Source organism: Pleurodeles waltl, chromosome 4_1 (assembly GCF_031143425.1).
Source record: "Pleurodeles waltl isolate 20211129_DDA chromosome 4_1, aPleWal1.hap1.20221129, whole genome shotgun sequence".
NCBI lineage: Eukaryota > Metazoa > Chordata > Amphibia > Caudata > Salamandridae > Pleurodeles > Pleurodeles waltl.
The window spans coordinates 770,669,434-770,689,883 of record NC_090442.1 but is presented as its reverse complement, the minus strand read 5'-3'; the positions used below and the strand labels follow the sequence as shown (position 1 = coordinate 770,689,883).

Below are 20,450 nucleotides of genomic sequence, written 5' to 3'. Positions count from 1 at the left end.
TAAGACGGATTAGAGATCCCCCTTGTAGGTGGGTGCAGAGTGACTGCACCTGCCTGCAAGGGGATGTCTGGGGGGAGAGGGTCCCATGGGACCCCCCCCTTTCATAAATCAAGAGGGCTGCCCTTAGTGGGGTGACTGAGTGTGCCATCGTTTTGTGGCGCACTTTCAGTGAATCACATGACAGCTTTGTTGCCTTTGTACCGGCGTCCACAATATGGTGCGGATGCAGAGGTAAAGAGATTCCCTCATTTGCATAGAGCTATGCCTCCATGCAAATGAGGGAACACCCACGAGATATGCTAGCGCTACATGTGCATCAGCACTCTCTGTATTACAGTGGGTGCCACACAAGTGTCTGTGGCCCCTTCTGTAATACCAAAGTGCCCCAGGGCACAAAAAGTGGGCGCACATAATCACTGCCCCTCTGGGGCAATTTCTATAATACAGCCCCAGATTTGGCAGGCAGGCCTCACTCCCAAAGCCTGGAATGACCTAGTCCTGCACATCAGAGCTACTTCCTCAGTTCTTGAATGTCACAAGAATCTGATATCATGGCTCTTCACCTTGTCTAGGGCCTGATGCAGTCCAAGCTGTTCCTGCTATTTCAGAGCTAGGATACTCTCCTAGATGTGTTGTGCACTCTACAAATGCCCATAACATAAGAGGACATTTGTTCTGGCCACCTTCCTTTGTACCTGTAGATTGAGGGCATCTACTGCCCTCTTTATGACCATGGCAAAGTATGCAGACTCATTTGTAGCTGTGGCAGTGGTGGGTGAATGTAAGTCAGTGTCCATGGCAATGTCAGGGCCGCTGGCATCCTCGATGTCCAAAACAAGGTTCTCATCATAATAAACTTGTGAGGTTTCATCCTCATAAGGGTCAGGCAGGTTATAATGAAGCATCTCACAACTCAAATATGTGAGTGTGTGTGATAGGTGCAACATGATGGAGGTCGCAGTGGATTAGTTTCAAAGTCCAAAAGGAATACCAGCTCTTCCAGCATCTGGGACGTCAGAACTGGTGTCTGCGCCAGGGGCTCTGTTGTCAGTCGTAGTGCCATGTGAGGTGTAAGAGGAGGTTGAACCGGGAACAGGGTCAAGGAGCACAGTCAGGATCTAGGACTAATTTGCTGTCGGAAAACTGACTGGAGGCCCCCTTGAATCCTTAGGGTGAAAAGGCACATGAGAGGGATCCAGTAGTGTACTGAAGATCCACAGCAATGCCTCTTTGAAGGCTGGGATTTGCTGCTGAGTTAGCTATGGGCCCGGGACTGTGGTTGGATCATGACTAAATTCGGGATCAGCTTTGAGGTCAGAGGCGGAGACTGAGAGATAAGCTGAGTGAGAGAGGTGGGACGATAAGGAGCCCTGCTTTGTCTTCTTATGTTTCTTCTTCTTACTTGTTGACTTCGAACGAGAAAAGAGCACTTGTGGATTCAGCCTCTGAAACGAGAACGTGCCCACGCCCCATTCTTTCAGCTGCCCTTTTGTGCCTTTCACTGGTGTAATGCAACAGAACTTGACCTCACGGTCCCAAAGGGGCTTAAGATTCGTCCAAGCGCATTTATAACACAATGCTGTCATGTGAGAAGCCAAAGCACTAAAAACTGATTTCTTGAGGATCCGTCACGGACATTTGTTTCAAGCAATCCTTACAAGGTCTATACCCAGTCATTTTTAGGGGGAGGGAGTTGAAGAGAGACAGGTTCCTTGTAAGAAATCATTATGACCTACTACAGGTGTGGGAAATTTTCAATTTTTGCCTTGTGTTGGACATAATATTTTTGCTGGTTGTAGAACTCTGTGCCCTTTCCCAGTGATAAAAGTGCCTGTGCTCCCCCTTTCAACATGGTAAAGTTTGTATACCTATGACTGGCATATTTAACTTATCTGCAAGTCCCTAGTATATGGTACACAGGGTACCCAAGGCCTGTAAATTAAATGTCTCTAGTGGACTATAGCACCCTTTGTGCCATCCACCACAGTGACAGTGCAAACATGAGTGCATAATTTCTAGCATGGCTGTTGCAGTTATAAACTGAAGTTGGACCTGTTGAAATAACCCCTTTTAGCAGGTCAAACCCCTCCTTTTCAATATTTATCAATCACCCCTATGTAGGCCTTATTGCTCATTAAGTAAATATGTGTAGAAGTAGGACATACAGAAATTTAATGTTAAACATCCTTGCAGTGAAAAGGCCTCAAAAGCAGTCTTCACTGCAGCATGGTTGGCTGTTCCACAGGAAAACACTGGGTTACATTATTACATTACAATGTTGATTTCAGTTAGGAAATTGCTAAAAAATAATTAAACAACTATTTTTAATAGTTATTAAAAATTGAATTAAATGTTGAAGTCAGATTTTTGCTACATATTAATGGAAAAGGCACTTTAAGAAAGTTAAATTTTCCCTGACAAGTCTCTAGAGGCCTGTCTGCATTTATTCTCCCACTTCTGCCAGCCAGTAATTAGCATCTGAATATGTATAAATGGGTATGAAATGACTCAAAGGTGCAAACAATAGGCAGAAGTGAATGGGCAGAGATGGCCTCTTTGAAACTGACAAAATATACAGGATGAGGCTGTGAGCATCCTTTTTCACATTACATTGTACATGTATATAACACTTAGGGTGCACTTCAAGGAGCGAGAAGAGGATGCAAGACAATTTGTGTGTATCCACTTGTCATGCTCTGGCATGAACCACTGCCATATGCCCCACAGATTATCAGTCTCCTTGGGCTGTACCTTACAACAGCACCATGCACACCACATGCAGCACACTTTAGCTATACTCTTGGGCTGTGACGTTCAACAGCTCCATGCACTACACATGGCTGTGCCTTTTAACAGGACCATGCATTGCACCTGCTCACAAGTGGCACACATTCTCCATACCCTTGGGCTGTGACGTTCAATAGCACCACACACGATCACAAGCAGTGCTGTGTCCTTTAACAGTATCCTACAATGACACTCACCTGGGTTGAATAGCCCATCTCACCCATATAAAGGGCACATGTGGTCAGTTCACTGTTGGCAGCTGAACAGTGCTAAGACTAATCCTGCTGCGACAAGTGATGTTATTGTCTGGTCAAATGTTTTCTATCAGTCTTACCCTTGCCACATTATTATTATTTGTTTAACTTGATACTAAGCTCGCTCTCGCAGGACGCTGTGGAGTAGTGAGATCTTGTGATATTATGTGAAATCACAGCCTCCACCTTGGACGTATTCTGTGTCCATAAAAGACCAGAGCAGTCCCCAGTGGCTAGTGACAGCAAGATGTGGGCACAGCGATTCAGCGTAGTTCAGGAAGCACTACCCTGGCAGCAACCAACTCCTTCTGCAGGAGCATGTAAGGTTATCCCTTCCCTCTGATTTACCCTCCCTAGATATTTATTATGACGTATTATAAAGTTAAAGAGCAGCTCGTTAAGAACTGAAAGTGGTACATCTGTACTGACCTCCTTGAAGTCATAAGGAGGACTCATCCTTGGAAGACCAGGTGAATACATCAAACTGGTTTTACTTCTGCTGCTACTCAAAGGTGCTGGCTAATGATTACAGGTCTCTAAGCTCTAATCTTGTTAATAGCCAGCTAGTGTGCTGATTGCAATCCTTGTCCTAGGAATAACTGCTGCTCCCTTATATGCTTTAATTTACTCCTGTATGGTACTGCATAGAGCCAAGCACGATCCAGGCTCAGAGTTACCAGAGGAGAGAAATCTATGAAAATACAGGTGTACAGATCACCCCTTTAACATTTTCTTCTAGATGTGGCTCCTTGCAGAACCCTCTCTCAAACCCTTCCCCTCGTCTGGCCACTCCGATCCTCTGGTTATTTCGGTACTGCAGACTCTGTGCTACTGGAAGTTGGGCATCTGGAGGATACTGCTTCTGAGGGACCTTGGATCTTGACACCACTGTCTGGTTGCTGGGAAATCCTGCATTGTTTTACCAGACTTCTGTCTCTAGGTTTATTGTGGGTACCGTGGCTGCCTCAAACTGGGTTTAAGTGTTAGACTTAGGTGAACACTAGAATTACTACAGAACACTCCCCACATACACAGCCCTCAGAGTCCAAGTTCAGTATGACCAAAAACATAACTCACCTTGAAAATGATAAAAGTACGTAGGGTTGGGTCTGGAAACATTTACTCCATTGGTAAGGGCTTGCCCAGGAGTCATTCTCACCCACTAGCTTGTGACAGGCATAAATGTGGCATCTTTAAGCACCCACTTCAGAACATCTCCTGGGTCTGTGGAAGACCAGAAGAGCCTGCTGTCTGAGAAATGAGAAGAGCCTAGAACACAAGACCTTCAATATTTTTTGTATAGAGTACACAGAATCGGCATTCAAGTGTCACAAGGTTGAAATCTTGTTATAAAGCTTCAGGGATACAACAAGCTACAAGAGGCCTCTACCTGTAACTGCCAAGCTGACCAGTGGCAAGTAGTTGTCGGCTGGACCCTGCTGTTAGGACTCTGCCTGCTACCCTGTCATTCTCATGGTGCCTCCCAGGAGAGAGTTTTAGAAGCACACTCCTTTGGTAGAATGGGACTTAAAGGACTAAAGTCAGAAAGTAAAATCTTTGACTAGGACGAACATGGTTGTGTATCTGACCTACACTCCATGTGCGCATAGGTTCCGGTTAAACCACAATTTCTTGTTCTCGAAATTGGATGCCTCTGCCCCCACATTTTCTGAAACTGTGGCAACTTAGCGTCCAATAGGCCCATGATTTTTTACATCCCAAAAATGTCCCACAGTTATTCAACTAGTCGGTGTGGCCCGGTATGGAGTCGGTGCCACATTTAGGGGTAATGGCCTGCTTCGCAGCACAGAGTGCCATCATAACGGCCTTTCCTTTATAGGAGTGAAGTGGATATGTTAGAGTTTGGCAGCCCTAAAATGACATAGATGGCAGGCTGGGGATCTCCGTAGTGAAAGTCTCATTCACCTCTTTATGTATGTTCTCCCAATATCTTTTAAATTTAGGGTGTAGGACTGGACTGGAGTGCGGTGGACACCTATGGTGTTGGCACCTTACACCAGGTCCAGATAACCCCTATTAGTGAAAGTAGGCAGTGTCTAGGAAGACAGGGCTCTCTAGAGGTTTCTGTGGATGAGCACCCAAGACTTATCTAGGAGACATGCAAAGCTAATGCAATACCACAATAGTTACACATCAACTTATCACACATAAAGGAACCACACAGGGTTACAAAAATAAAGGTACTTTATTAAAGTAACACCACACTTGATTACTTATAGGCACTCCGCCAACTGGAGGTAAGTACACACTATATATATATATATATATATATATATATATATATATATATATATATATATATATATATATGGAAAATGTCACTTACCCAGTGTACATCTGTTTGTGGCATGAGACGCTGCAGATTCACATGCTGTGCATTATCCTGCCATCTAGTGTTGGGCTCGGAGTGTTACAAGTTGTTTTTTTCTTCGAAGAAGTCTTTTCGAGTCACGAGACCAAGGGACTCCTCCCTTTTCGGCTCCATTGCGCATGGGCGTTGACTCCATCTTAGATTGTTTTGCCCGCAGAGGGTGAGCTAGGAGTTGTGAATATACTAGATGTGCCCATGCAATCGAGTAGGTATGTATGTACATAATGTGTATTACAATAATATTTATTTACAAATTTACAATTTTAATTCAACTAATAACGGCTACAGGCTCCCGGGGAGGTGGGAGGGCACATGTGAATCTGCAGCGTCTCATGCCACGAACAGATGTACACTGGTAAGTGACATTTTCCGTTCGGTGGTATGTGTAGCTGCAGATACACATGCTGTGCATAGACTAATAAGCAGTATTCTCAGCAAAAAGTGGTGGCTTAGCCTGTAGGAGTTGAAGTTGTCTAAAATAATGTTCTTAATACAGCCTGTCCTACTGTGGCTTGTTGTGTTGTTAACACATCTACACAGTAATGCTTCGTGAATGTATGAGGCGTAGACCAGGTGGCTGCCTTACAAATTTCTGTCATAGGTATATTCCCCAGAAAAGCCATTGTGGTGCCTTTTTTCCTAGTGGAATGCGCTCTTGGTGTAATAGGTAGATCTCTTTTTGCTTTAATATAGCAAGTTTAAATACATTTGACTATCCATCTGGCAATGCCTTGTTTGGATACAGGATTACCTGCGTGAGGGTTTTGGAAAGGCTACGAACAATTGTTTTGTTTTGCAAAATTGTTTTGTTCTGTCAATGCTATACATTAGTGCTCTTTTTATGTCTAATGTATGTAAGGCTCTTTCGGCTACTGAGTCTGGTTGTGGAAAGAAGACTGGGAGTTCCACTGTTTGGTTTAGGTGGAATGGTAGGAATTTGGGATTTGTACGGAGAACCACTTTATGTTTATGTATTTGTATAAAGGGTTCTTGTATAGTAAATGCTTGTATCTCACTTACTCTTCTAAGTAATGTGATAGCTATTAGAAAGGCTACTTTCCAAGTTAAGTGTTGCATTTCACAAGAGTGCATGGGTTCGAATGGTGGTCCCATGAGTCGTGTTAATACAATATTAAGGTTCCACAAAGGAACTGGTGGTGTTCTTGGGGGTATGATTCTTTTTAGTCCCTCTATAAATGCTTTGATGACTGGGATTCTTAAAAGCGATGTTGAATGTGTAATCGGCAGATAATGCTGTGAGATGTATTTTAATTGAAGAGAATGCTAGCTTAGACTTTTGTAAGTGTAATAAGTAGTTTACATTGTCCTTTGCGGAAGCATGTAGTGATTGAATTTGATTAGTGTGGCAGTAGTAAACAAATCTTTTCCATTTGTTTGCATAACAATGTCTTGTAGTAGGTTTTCTAGCTTGTTTAATGACCTCCATACATTCTTGTGTAAGGTCTAATTGTCCAAATTCTAAGACTTCAGGAGCCAGATTGCTAGATTGAGCGATGCTGGATTCGGGTGTCTGATCTGTTGTTTGCGTTGCGTTAACAGATCTGGCCTGTTTGGTAATTTGATGTGAGGTACTACTGATATGGCCAGCAGTGTTGTGTATCACAGTTGGCGAGCCCAGGTTGGTGCTATGAGTATTAGTTTGAGTCTGTTTTGACTTAGTTTGTTTACCAGATAAGGAATGAGTGGGAGAGAGGGAAAAGTGGAAGCAAATATCCCTGACCAACTGATCTATTACGCATTGCCCTTGGATTGAGGGTGTGGGTACCTGGACGCGAAGTTTGGGCATTTTGCGTTTTCTTTTGTTGCGAATAGGTCTATTTTTGGTGTTCCCCAGCGTAGGAAGTAATCCTGTAGGATCTCGGGATGAATTTCCCATTCGTGTGTTTGCTGGTGATCTCGACTGAGATTGTCGCCCAACTGGTTCTGAATGCCTGGGATGTATTGTGCTATTAGGCGAATGTGTTTGTGAATCGCCCAATGCCCAGTTTTTTGGGCTAAGAGACACAGTTGTGACGAGTGTGTCCCTCCTTGCTTGTTGAGATAATACATTGTTGTCGGTTTTGACAAGAATGTGTTTGTGGGCTATTAGTGGTTGAAATGCTTTTAATGCTAGAAACACTTCCAACAGTTCTAAATTATTTATGTGGAGTTTTTGTTGATTGTCCCATTGTCCCTGTATGCTGTGCTTGTTGAGGTGTGCTCCCCACCCTATCATGGAAGCATCTGTTGTGATCACATCTTGAGGCACTGGGTCTTGAAAAGGCCGCCCTATGTTTAAATTTATATTGTTCCACCATTGAAGCAAGGTGTATGTTTGGTGGTCTATCAACACTAGATCTTGGAGTTGACCCTGTGCTTGTGTCCATTGTTTTGCTAGGCACTGTTGTAAGGGCCGCATGTGTAATCTCGCGTTTGGGACAATGGCTATGCATCAAGACATCATGCCTAGAAGTTTCATTACAAACCTTACTGGGTAGTGTTGGTTTGGCTGTATGCTTGATGTTATATTTTGAAACGCTTAGACCCTTTGTGGACTTGGAGTGGCAATCGCTTTTTGTGTGTTGAGTGTTGCTCCCAAGTACTGTTGTATTTGGGATGGCTGCAGATGTGATTTCTGGTAATTTATAGAAAACCCTAGTTTGGGTAGAGTTTCTATAACGTATTGCGTGTGAAGAAGACACTGTTGTTGAGTATTGGTTTTTATTAGCCAGTCGTCTAAGTATGGGAATACGTGCATGTGCTGTCTCCTTATGTGAGCAGCTACTACTGCAAGGCATTTTGTGAATACCCTTGGGGCTGTTGTTATCCTGAACAGTAACACTTAATTGATAGTGTACGCCGTGTATTACAAACCTTAAGTATTTTCTGTGAGAAGGATGGATGGGTATGTGAAAGTAGGCATCCTTGAGATCTAACGTTGACATGTAGTCCTCCTTTTTTAGTAAGGGAACCGCGTCTTGAAGTGTTACCATGTGAAAGTGATCCGACTTGATGAAGAGATTCAGTGTTCTGAGGTCTAATGTAGGTCTTAACGTTTTGTCCTTCTTTGGAATTAGGAAATATAGTGAGTAGACACCTGTTCCTTTCTGATGGTTGGGTACTAACTCTATTTCTTGTTTTTGTAATAATGCTTGGACCTCTAGTTGTAATAGGTCTAAGTGTTGTTTGGACAAATTGTGTGCCCTTGGGGGCACATCTGGTGGGAATTTTGTGAATTCTATGCAATAACCATGTTGGATAATGGCTAGGACCCATGCGTCCGTAGTAATGTGTCTCCAGTTTTGATAGTATGCAGTAAGTCTCCCCCCCACTGGTGTTAAGTGTTGGGGTTTTGTGGCATTGAAGTCACTGGTTTGGCTTGTTTTAGGTGTCTGGAACTTTCCCTTTCCTTTTGCGAATTGTCCATCTCTATATAAGCCACAAAACCCTCGCCTCTGGTATTGTGCCTGATAGGTGGGTCTGGTTTGCAAGGTGGAAGGCTCTGGTGTTTGCATTAGAAACCCCCCTCTAAATTGTGGCTTTCTAAATGTGCCTCTGCCCTGAGGGGAGTAGAGAGCGCCCATGGCTTTGTCCGTGTCTGTGTCCTTCTTTAATTTTTCAATTTCTGTGTCCACTTCCGGCCCAAACATTTATTCCTGGTTAAAAGCCATGTTCAACACTGCTTGTTGGATTTCTGGCTTGAATCCAGAGCTTCGTAACCATGCATGCCTGCAAATGGTTACTGCAGTGTTGACCGTCCATGCTGCCGTGTCTGCCGAGTCTAATGCGGACCTTATTTGGTTGTTGGAAATTGCTTGTCCTTCTTCCACAACCTGCTGGGCACGTTTCTGGTGTTCTTTAGGCAAGTGTTGTATAATGTGTTGCATCTCGTCCCAGTGTGCCCTGTCATAGCAAGCAAGTAGGACTTGTGAGTTTGCGATCCGCCATTGATTGGCTGCCTGTGCTGCCACTCGTTTGCCTGCTGCGTCAAACTTCCTACTCTCTTTGTCAGGCGGTGGAGCGTCTCCTGACGATTGAGAGTTTTCCCTCTTTCTTGCTGCTCCTACAACCACTGAGTCTGGTGTAAGTTGCTGTGTTATAAACACAGGATCCGTTGGGGGAGGCTTGTATTTTTTTCTCCACCCTAGGCATGATAGCCCTTCCTTTGACTGGCTCCTGGAATACCTGTTTTGCATGTTTGAGCATGCCCGGGAGCATTGGCAGACTCTGGTAGGAAGTGTGGGTGGATGCCAAGGTGTTGAACAGGAAATCATCCTCTATTGGCTCAGAGTGTATTGCTACATTAGGGAACGTAGCTGCCCTTGACAGTACTGTAGATATGCAGTACTGTCCTCTGGAGGTGACGGCTTTGTTGGGTAGCAGTCCAGGCTGTTGTCTGATACTGGTGCATCATACAAGTCCCATGTATCAGGATCATCCTGCGTCATCCCTGTATGCGTAGATGAATGCATAGGAGGTGTTCCCACCGGAGACAACTGTGGTGAGTGTAGTGGGGAAGGTTGTGGAGAAAAACTTGGTGGTGGTGTTTTTTCTCTGGCCACCTTCGGCTGTATTTCTGACTCTTGAAATGCCAGCTTTCTTTTTGTTTTAATTGGAGGAAGAATTTGTATTTTCCCAGTCTCTTTCTGGATATGCAACCTCCTTTGCGTATGGTCTGGCTAAACCATACTTATTTCCTGCTCAAATCTGTGCTTTTCATGCATTTGGCTGGATAGTCCTTGCTCTTCTGTGCAAGAGCTTGTTTTCGGCTCCAAAGCCACTTTTTTCGGTACCGATGTTTCCGATAAAGTCTTTTTCGGTTCCGATGTAATTTTCCTCACCTTGGGTGAGTCGAACTCTCGGTGTCGAGATCGTTCGGTGCCGGAATCTCGACCGGAGTCGGAAGTCTTCAGCAAATCTCTGGCCTTTTTCGGTGCCGATGTTTGGTCACCTTCTTTTCAATGGGTTAAGCCATGGCCTGCTGGCGGTGGCGTCCCCTTGGCCTTAACGATCATTGTGTGAGTTTTGGACGGGGCAGTTACTCACTGTTTTCTGCATCGTCGTGGTCCGCTCACTTTTACGAAGGGTCTTTTTTGATCGAAACGCTTGACAGTCCTCACAAGTATCCTCCCTGTGTTCTGGTGATAAACACAGATTACAGACCAGGTGTTGGTCTGTATAAGGATACTTTGAGTGGCACTTCAGACAGAAGCGGAAGGGGGCCCGATCCATTAGTCTTCGTCGATGGATGCGTTCGGACCGACCAGGCCCCGCTGAAGAGCGGAAGCCCGGAAGGGCCGCCAGAGCGCCTCTACGATCGGTGCCGATATGATAACACTAACCCGGTACCGAGCGATAACAATACTGTCGAACTTTCGATATTTAGCTAACTTTCCCATTTCGAAATACGGAGCGAAGAGGAACACGTCCGAACCCGATGGCGAAAAGAAAACAATCTAAGATGGAGTCGACGCCCATGCGCAATGGAGCCGAAAAGGGAGGAGTCCCTCGGTCTCGTGACTCGAAAAGACTTCTTCGAAGAAAAACAACTTGTAACACTCAGAGCCCAACACTAGATGGCAGGATAATGCACAGCATGTGTATCTGCAGCTACACATGCCACCGAACATATATATATATATATATATATATATATATATATATATATATATATATATTCACATACATATACATACAGACACACTGTAATAATTAGGAATTGGCACAAGAAACAACAAGCACAAGTAATAATTAGTGAAAAATAATTAGGACCCTAGGGGAGGGTCAAACCATATATTAAAATAGTGGAATGCAAAGTGAAGTCCCCCACTCAAGGATATGGAGTAGTTAGAGGGGAGCTGGAAGATCTAGGGACCTCAAAAGGGGAGTACCTGAGTGACCCCCAGCAACCAGGACTAACAAGAAGACTTAGAAAATGGACTGTAAATGTACAGGAGCAGACCAGAGAAAATCCAAAGGTGGATTCTGGAAGAAGAGGACCTGCCAGAGAATGGGACACAGTCCAGTCCGGGCAGAAGCCACTACCCACTCTTCTGTAGATGAAGATGTGGGTCGACAGTGGAAGAAGAAGAAGACCAGCTGTGGAGCGCAGGAGCTGAAGAGGAGTCTTTGGAGCGGTGCAGATAATGTCCCACGTCGGTCAACGGGTCGCAGGTGGCATGGAAGAACCACCAACAAGCCTTGGCAAGTGCAAGAAGAGCAAAGAAAGAGTTGCAAGGCTGAAGAGGACCAGCAAGGGCCAGGGGACTCAACACTTGGAGGGGAGTCTGGGCTGATACTCAGCTGTTGGGAGAGTCGGCAGAAGCAGTCACAGCCCCCACAGGCAACTCACTGGCAGCAGGCACAGTAAGTTGCACTGAGGCCCAATCAGCACACCTGGAGAGGAGTCCCCTGTCGCTGGAGCTGCCAAGAGGAGACTGTTCTTGGCAGGATGAAGTGCTGGAGGCCCGGGGCTACTCAGAGCCTGAAGATCCTTTGGAGAAGGGGTCAACAAGCCTCGGATGCTGCACAAGTTATGGTGCAAAGGGGCTGCTGTCATGCAAAGAGAGGCAAGGGCTCACCGTCTCCCAAGTTGGACAGATGGGTGAGAGGACAAAGGGGACCCCTCCAGACCACCACCTGTAATGCAAGATCCACGCGGTTCCAGAGAAGAGCAGAGCCACACAGCCGGTCGGTGCTGCTGTAGGTGCCTGCAGATGCAAGGGAGTGACTCCTTCACTCTAAGGGAGATTCCTTCTGATTTCCTAGTGCAGCTCAAGTCTTGCCAACCCCAGAGGATGCACAACCGGGGAAATGTTGCAGTTGCCGGAAGGAGCTGAGGAAACAGTGTTGCAAGGCGAGGTCGTCTCAGGAGTTGCAGTCTTGTCAGTTCCTGTACTGTCCAGTTGCGGTTCCGGTGGCCAGGAGCTGAAGTAAACGATGTAGAAAAGTTCTGGTGGAGTCTTGCACGTCAAATCTGGGGACCATTTATCAGGAGGGGTCTCTGACATCACCTGCCTTACCTGGCCACTCCAATGCTCCCAGAGGCCTCTGCACAACTTGATTTCAAGATGGCAGAACCGAGTGGACATCTGGAGTAGCTCTGGGCACCACCCCAGAGAAGTGGTTACTCCCCTTTGCTTTGTCTAGTTTCGTGCCAGAGCAGGGACCAGAGGCCTCTGGACTGGGGCAAACCAGTTTATTGCAAAGCGAACTGGTGGCTTGGGGAGGTTATCCCTCCCAAGCCTTATAACACCTATTTCCAAGGGAGAGGGTATTGTCTGCCTCTCCCACAGGAAATCCTTCGTTCTGCCTTTCTCTGCTTGAGCTAGTCAAGCAGCAGGAGGGCAGAAACCTGTCTGAGGGGTGGCAGCAGCGCGGGTTGCCCGGAAAACCCTTGAAGACTGGTAGAAGCAATACTGGGGGGGGGGAAGGGGGGGGGGCATGTTCCTCTAAGGAGCCCCTAGGAGCGCATGGAAACATGCACTCAATACTAGCAACAGTATTGGGGTAAGATTACGACATGTTTGATACCAATCATGCTTAGGTTCAGAGTTACCATTATGTAGCTGGACCACAGGTGGCCAGTACATGGGTACAATGGCTTCCCCGCACTTACTAAATCCAGTACAATGGAACCTGAAGTCATAGGGGCATTTCTGCTCTTGCAGGGGTGCACTCACACACAGGGACCTGAACCCTGCCCTTTGGGCTAAAAGGGCCTGCCAAAGGGGTGACTTACAGTGACCTGGTGTAGTGTCCAGCAGTGAAAGGGTGCATGCACCTTTTCACACAGGCTGAGATGGCAGCCCTGCGAAAACAGTTTGCATGGGCTCCCATGGGTGGCAAAGCACATGTTGCAGCTCATGGGGCTCCCTTGGTGTACCAAACCCTGGGAACCTGAGCACCATATAGTAGGCACTTACAGGGGAACATCAGTATGCCAACTGTGGGAAGTAAAAAGGTACCAGGTGTTAGAAATGGGGTCTCTAGTTGACATGTCCAAGTAAGGACCACAGTCCCAGCCCAGGTAAGTCACAACACAATCCAAATTATCCTGCGCCCACCCTCTAGTAGCTTGGCACTGAGCAGTCAGGCTTAACTTAGAAGGCAATGTGCAAAGTATTTGTGCAATAGATCATACAGTAACAGTGAAAACACCACAAAAATACAACAAAAGGGTTTTTTTAAAAAAAAGATATTATTTATCTGAATAAAATAAGGTAAAAACAACAAAGCACAAATTGGTATATCACTTTTAAAAGGTTTAAAAGAGTCCAAATCTTTAGAAATCAATAGTTTCTTTTTAACACACTGTACCTGGGATGCGCCAAAAGTAACGACTCACGGGGACAGCAGAGGAGGAAATGCGTGGAAAAATAAGGTGTGTTGTATTTTCCAGCATGACACAGACAATGCATTGTTTCTTTACACTCTGCAAGTGTGTGTCCCCTCTTTTAGGCACGCAGTCTTGGTTCCTCACTGCGATGCGGGGATATTTTGACGCTCAGGGATGATGCTTTGAAAATCCTTGACGTGCAGGTAGGAGCAGGCGCTGATACAATCCGGTAGGCGACATCAAATTTTTCAAAGCAAGGCAGCGCTGAGTTGAATTTCCAGTCGGGAAGTAAGTGCTGCGTCGTTCCGGTTGGCAGTGCGGCGATTTCCCAGCCGCGATGCAGGATTTGCATCGATAACTGCAGACGTTGCGTCGATTTTCGACGCATAAGGAGTCCCTTGAAGAGGTTAAGTCTTTGTTGGCCCTGAGACTTCAAAAACAGGAGGCACGCTCAATCCAAGCCCTTGGAGAGCACTTCAGGAGGAAGGCAGAGTCAAAGGCCAGCAGGGCAACAAGCAGGGCAGCAGTACTTCTCAGCAAAGCAGTCCAGACGAGACCTTTGGGCAGCCAGGCAGTTCCTCTGACAGATTGCAAGTGTAAGTCCTGAAGTGTCTGATTTGGTGGTGTCAGGGACCCAGTTTATTTAACCAAAAATGTCTTGGAAGTGGGGGAAACTTCAAAGAGTGGTTTTGAAGTGCACAAGTTCCCCCTTCAGCCCAGTCCTATCTGCCAGGATACCTGTGGGTGGGTTTCAGTCCTTTGTGTGAGGGCAGGTCACTTGCCTTTGAAATGTAGGTGTGAGCCCCCTCCACCCTTCCTGCCCACGAAGACCCATTCAGTATGCAGATGAATGCAGATGTGACTGAGTGTCCTGTGTTTGTGGTTGTCTGGGTGGAATGCACAAGGGGAGCTGTCAACCACCACAGACCAGATGTGGATCGGAGACAGGCTGTAAGCCACAGATGGTATTACGTGCAGCGAAATGCCCACTTTTTAAAAGTGCAAAAACAACAGATCGACGGCATGTAGAACAAATCAAACATTCATCCCCAGTCACAGATCTGGGTTTAAGCCATCAGTTTTTTAGTTTGTCATGCCATTCCAGTTTGGACCCAGCCATATGCAAATCAGTCTCGACCCTGTTCCCCATGGGAACAGTCCAGTCCGAACTGCAAGGCCAGGTCCTCCCTGGACCAGAAACAAGCATCCTGGGACCGGTTTCAGGGTATCGCGCTTCATCAGCCAAGCTAGCTTGAATTTGGTGGCATAGCAAGCATGGGGCCCACATCTGGGCATACCCTTCCCACCTGGGGCAACAAATGCAAAAACAGATGATGGACGGAATGCAGAACAAATCAAACATTCAGCCCCAGTCACAGATCTGGGTTTAATCCATCAGTTTAGGTCTGAACTGTGGAGGCATGGTGAGCAAAAGAATTGATGGAATAAACCCAGATCTGTGACTTGGGGTGAATGTTTTATTGACTCTGCATTTCGCCCATCATATGTGTTTGTTTGCTTTTGTCGGCATAAGTGCGCCGGATATGCCCAGATGTGGGTCCCGAGGCTCACAGTGCCACTGGATCCAAGCTAGCCTGGCTGATAAAGGGTGATACCCTGAAACCGGTCGCAGGATGCTTGTTTCTGGTCCAGGTAGGACCTGGCTTGGCAGTCCGGGCTGGACTGTTCTCATGGAAAACAGGGTCAAGACTGATTTGCATATGGCTAGGTCTGAACTGGGGTGGCATGGTGAGCAAAATAATTGATGGATTAAACCCAGATATGTGACTGGGGGTGAATGATCGTTTGGTTCTGCATTCCATCCATCAAACGTGTTTGTTCACTTTCTAAAAGTGTAATCTCTAAAATAGTAATATTAAATCCAACTTCACCAGTAATCAGGATTTTCTATTACCATTCTGGCAATATCAAACAAGATATGGCTACTCCTTCCAGATTAGAATCTACCACTTAAGAGTACATGAGGCTGGTTCTAATGTTAGTTTATCAGAGGAGCAGGCCTCACAGTAGTGGAATAAATGTTTATGAGTTTTCACTACAGGACTTGTAAAACACATAAGTACATGTCCTACCTTTTACCTACATAGCTTACTCCAAGTACGCTATGTAGGGCAGATTGCGAGGCCAGACGATCTGGCTCTTACTGTGTGGTGGTGGCCAATGAATGTCACAGTCGCCTGGGCAGCAAACTGGGTCTCCCCACGCAGGGGTCTTTGCTGCACTGAGGATAAGCTGCTGAGGATAATGAGCTGCATGGCGGACTTCTCCGCCGGGGGCAGCTGGGTGATGCAGCGACAGGGGTCCACCCACTCTGTCAGCCTTGCTCTCAGCGTAGCAGTAGGCACTGTTCTGCGCACAAGCTGGGGACCACAGGATGATAGGTCTCACCTCTTGCCTGGACCGAAGACTGTGCCAGGTGTGCTAGTTCGGAGTCTAGGAGTGAGAGTGTTGGGCCTATGCCAGTGGTCGCCATCCGCCAGAGTGCAATGTTCTAGTGGCTTAAGGAGATATGACACTCAGCTGGGTCACTACTGTACTGGGTTCCCAACTGGGGCCATTTTGTAGTCCCACCGCAGGGGGAAGAGGCTCAAATACACCACAATCCTTGCTCCTGATGTGAGACACAGGAGTCCACCACATTTCAAGGTGCTTCCCCTGTTAATTTCTGCTTGAGCCCATTTAGTAGTACAATAGAGCCACACACTAGGGCAGTCGGGAAGCAGAGATATGCTAAGGTGCTCTTATTCGGTCGCCATTTTGGTCACGTCCCTTGGGGTGAGTGCTCTCAGTCTTTAGCCTCTATCAAGTGCTACTGAGGAACAGGCCCCTTCCAAGTGTTCACTTACTCCTGGATCCTACTCCTCAAGGTTACTGTTTAACTATGTTAAGAGTATTATTTGATATGAACCACGATATTAACAACTTATAATAAAGCACACTAATGTTCGATGATGCAAAAGCACTGTAGAAAGGTGCTACACTCCGCATGCCTATTGTTTAAACTCCATATCAACACCCCATATCCCTATCTGTAACATGTCAATCTCTCAAAATCTGTCAACCTGCCTCCCCGAAACCCAACGATCAGAATCACTAACTAGAAAGCACCAACAAATACCTGGAAAGATTCTGCTGTTCAGCTCTCAATCGCAGATTACAGGTTTTGGAAGTGCTATTTCTGAATATTGATGCACAGATGTACTAATGAGGATTACAGTATGATCTTATAGCATTATCCTTATTTGTTTAAAAAGAACTGTTTATACAATCTCCTTACCCATGACAGAAGCAGCTTGCAAAAAACTCTAGTGGCACCGCAATCACATTGGCATCATCCCCAATTGTTTACTGAAAGCCTTTGCACCAGAGACTGAGCAAGAAAAGTTACCTGAGGTGGATTAAGAAGAAGCTGGTGGAAGTCAGTCAGCCGAGGTTCGATCCCCTGTAGGATGCTGCAGTTTACAGTGTACGACCTTTCTGATCCCTGAGCAAATGTGTCAATCAGTGCTTCAACTCTGCAGAGGGGAAAAAAGAGAGGCTAAGCACAGCATTCAGCAAACAGTAGACAAGCAGCAAATACTACACAGAGCATAGGATCAGGTGCCTCAACAACGGCTATTTTAACACAAAGCAAATTTTTCCATTAGGTATCAAGCACTAATTGAGCACTCACAGAGTTGAAATCATGGAGTGCAAGGTGACTGGTGAAAAAAGAATGACACATAGGGAAGAAAAGTGGGGCAGTGCATCAGAAAGGGGGAAATGAGGACAGCTTGAGGTAGCAAATAATGGAAAATTAGGAAGAAAATCAGAAAGGAAACCATAGTAGGCATTGTTTACACCTTTTGTAAAACTAAAGTTGCCTTAGATCTTCCCCTCGAACAGTAGGAGCACATTACACAGCATCAACGTGGATTACAAATCCTTTACTTCCAAGGCACCTGATCAAACCCTGGATAGAGAAAACAGCATTACATTTTAAAGTCCTGAAATTACACTTTGGGATGGTTCAGAAAACCAGGGAAGTTCCCTTAGACTAAAAAAAATAGGAAGCCAGGGAGCAGGAAGAAGAAAGGAGTGGAGTTGAAGTCTTAACTAATTCAAGTCATAAAGGGATAGTCTAGAGAGGAAGATCGTGGTCCAAGATATGATAAACCCAAACAGTGACATTTCTCATAACACCTACAGGAAAGCATTGCCACAAGCCCACTTTTAGTGCAATCACCACTGCAATGGATAGTAATAAGGAAAAACAGGAAAAAAAGACAATATGACTAGGAAGATGCAACAGAAGGTGTGTAAAACTAAATTACACAGGACAAAAAGACTGTAAATAGAAAAGGGAGCCACGACTATAGAGGGTAAGCTAGGCTAGGCTAGTACTACATACATGAAAACATGTGCTCAAAGGCAGACCTGAATTCAAGAGAGAAAGAACTAGCAAAGGCCAACTCCTTCCACTAATAACTGCAGGAAACTGTGCAATCTGGTAGCACACCCAAGGTACAAACATGGATTCATGGCAAGCTTGAAAGACTGAATAAACACACAGAGATAAAAACAGAGAATGAGTTCATAAACATAGGAAGTGGTATTTCAGCAGTTGGGAAAATTGCTGCAAGTCACCATACTTGCAAATAAATGACAAAACAGAGGGTTGTATCACATAACAAATGTCATTATCACGTGTCCATTACCACAAAGTTCTAAGTATATATCAGGTAAGTAAAAAGTTGGTGTGTGTGTGTACACACACAAATATATTTTATATACACACACTCCCTGATTAAGTCCTAATGCCTAAACTCACCCAAAAAAAAAAAAAAATACCAAACACCCTTACCAGGCCTAAACTCTAAAAGACCATTATCCACTACTAAACATTAAAAATACTATTACCACCAAAAAAAACCTTACCCATCCTAGACCCTAATAAACACCCTTACCACCCAAAATGCCCTCACCCACCCCAAATCATAAAAACACCCTTGGCACCCAAATACCCTTACCCACTCTAAAAACGCCTTTACCCTTATTGGGAAACCGCCTGAACCACGACTCTGCAACAACGACTGCATTGTTCACTAAAGCGTAACCACTTTTGCCTGAATGACGACTTTTTCTCTGCCTTAACCACGCATGTGTTGAACAATGCACATGCGTGGTAAAGGCAGAGAAAAAGGGAGTTCGCTTCGGGAGAGGATGTGGTCAGGTAAGTGGGGCTGGGGCAGTTTTGGGGCAGGGGTGGGGGAAGTCAGGGTAGTTTTAGGGGGTGGGGGTCCGGGTGGTTTTACTTTTAAGGGGCATCGTGGGGGGGTCGGGTAGGTTTAGGGCTGGGGCTAGAGGTAGTTTTATGGGCAGAGGTGCGGGGTTGGGGTAGTTTTAGTTTTAGGGGTGGGGGTCAGGGTAGTTTTTAGGGGCGGGGTAGGGATAGTTTTAGTTTTTAGGGGCAGGGGTGGGGGGGGTCGGTGTAGTTTTAGGGGTGGGGGGTCGGGGTAGTTTTAGTTTTTGGGGGGCCGGGAGTCAGGGTAGTTTTAGTTTTTAAGGGGGGGAGTGGTGGAAGGTAGTTTTAGGTGTGGGGAGGGGGCTGGGTACTTTTACATTTTAGAGGCAGGGTCAGGGTAGTTTTAGTTTTTAGGGGCGGGGATCAGGGCAGTTTTAGTTTTTAAGGGTGGGGTTAGTTTTCATTTTTTAGGGGTGGGGGTTCAGGGTAGTTTTAGTTTTTAGGGGCTGGGGTCAATGTTGTTTTAGTTTTAGGGGCAGGGTGGGGGGGCTTTCGGGGTAGTTTTAGTTTTTAAGGGCGGGGTAGTTTTAGTTTTATGGGGTTGGGTCAGGGAAGTTTTAGGTGCAGGGTTAGGGTAGTTTTAGTTTTAAGGATGGGGTCTGGGTAGTTTTAGGTGTGGGGGTGGGGGTATGTTAGTTTTTATGGGCGGGGTGGGGGCTCGTGGTAGTTTTAGGGGTGGGGGTTGAGTAGTTTTAGATTTTAGGGGCGGGGGATCAGGGTAGTTTTACGGGCGAGGGTGGGGCTTTGGGGTAGTTTTAGGGGCGGGGTGTTGGGGTAGTTTTAGTTTTAAGGGGTGGAGAAGGGGGGTCAGGCTGGTTTTAGGGGCAAGGGTGGGGGGGTAGTTTTAGTTTTTAGGTGCAGGGTTGTGGTAGTTTTAGGGGCTGGGGGATTGGGGTAGTTTTAATTTTAGGGGCGGGGTGGGGGCATCGGGGTAGTTTTAGTTTTTAGGGGTGGGGTGATGGGGTAGGTTTGTTTTTATGGACGGGGTAGGGGTCAGGGTAGGTTTGTTTTTAGGGGTGGGGTTCGGGGTAGGTTTGTTTTTAGGGGGGGGTTGGGTAGGTTTGTTTTAGGGGTGGGGTGGGAGGTTGGGGGGGGTCGCATTCTGGAACCACACATGCCGTGCCACACATGCCTTTACCAGGCATGCCTTTACAACCAAAAATTGTTGTAAAGGTATTCGTGGTTAAGGCATTCGTGGTAACAACGCAGTCGTCGTTCCGACCGCGTTGTTTAGGCATGCGAGGTTCCAGCATGCATTATTACATCTTATATTCACCCATATATAGCACAGTAGTTAAGTACAATAGTTAGTTATAGCTGGGACCTAGTTTCCACAGGAAAAGCTTTGCTTGTTTTGCTAATAACTTTGCCGCT

General features: G+C 46.0%; 1 protein-coding gene across 2 annotated transcripts in view; it reads right to left on the bottom strand.

Annotated features, from left to right (window-relative positions):
- PPP6R2 (protein phosphatase 6 regulatory subunit 2) overlaps positions 1 to 20,450 on the bottom strand; it is an 891,343-nt gene that overhangs the window by 638,431 nt on the left and 232,462 nt on the right. For both annotated transcript variants that reach the window (XM_069229423.1, XM_069229422.1), the window contains exon 9: positions 17,181 to 17,307. In XM_069229423.1, coding sequence (XP_069085524.1) covers positions 17,181 to 17,307 — 127 coding nt within the window. The remainder of the gene's footprint in view (positions 1 to 17,180; positions 17,308 to 20,450) is intronic.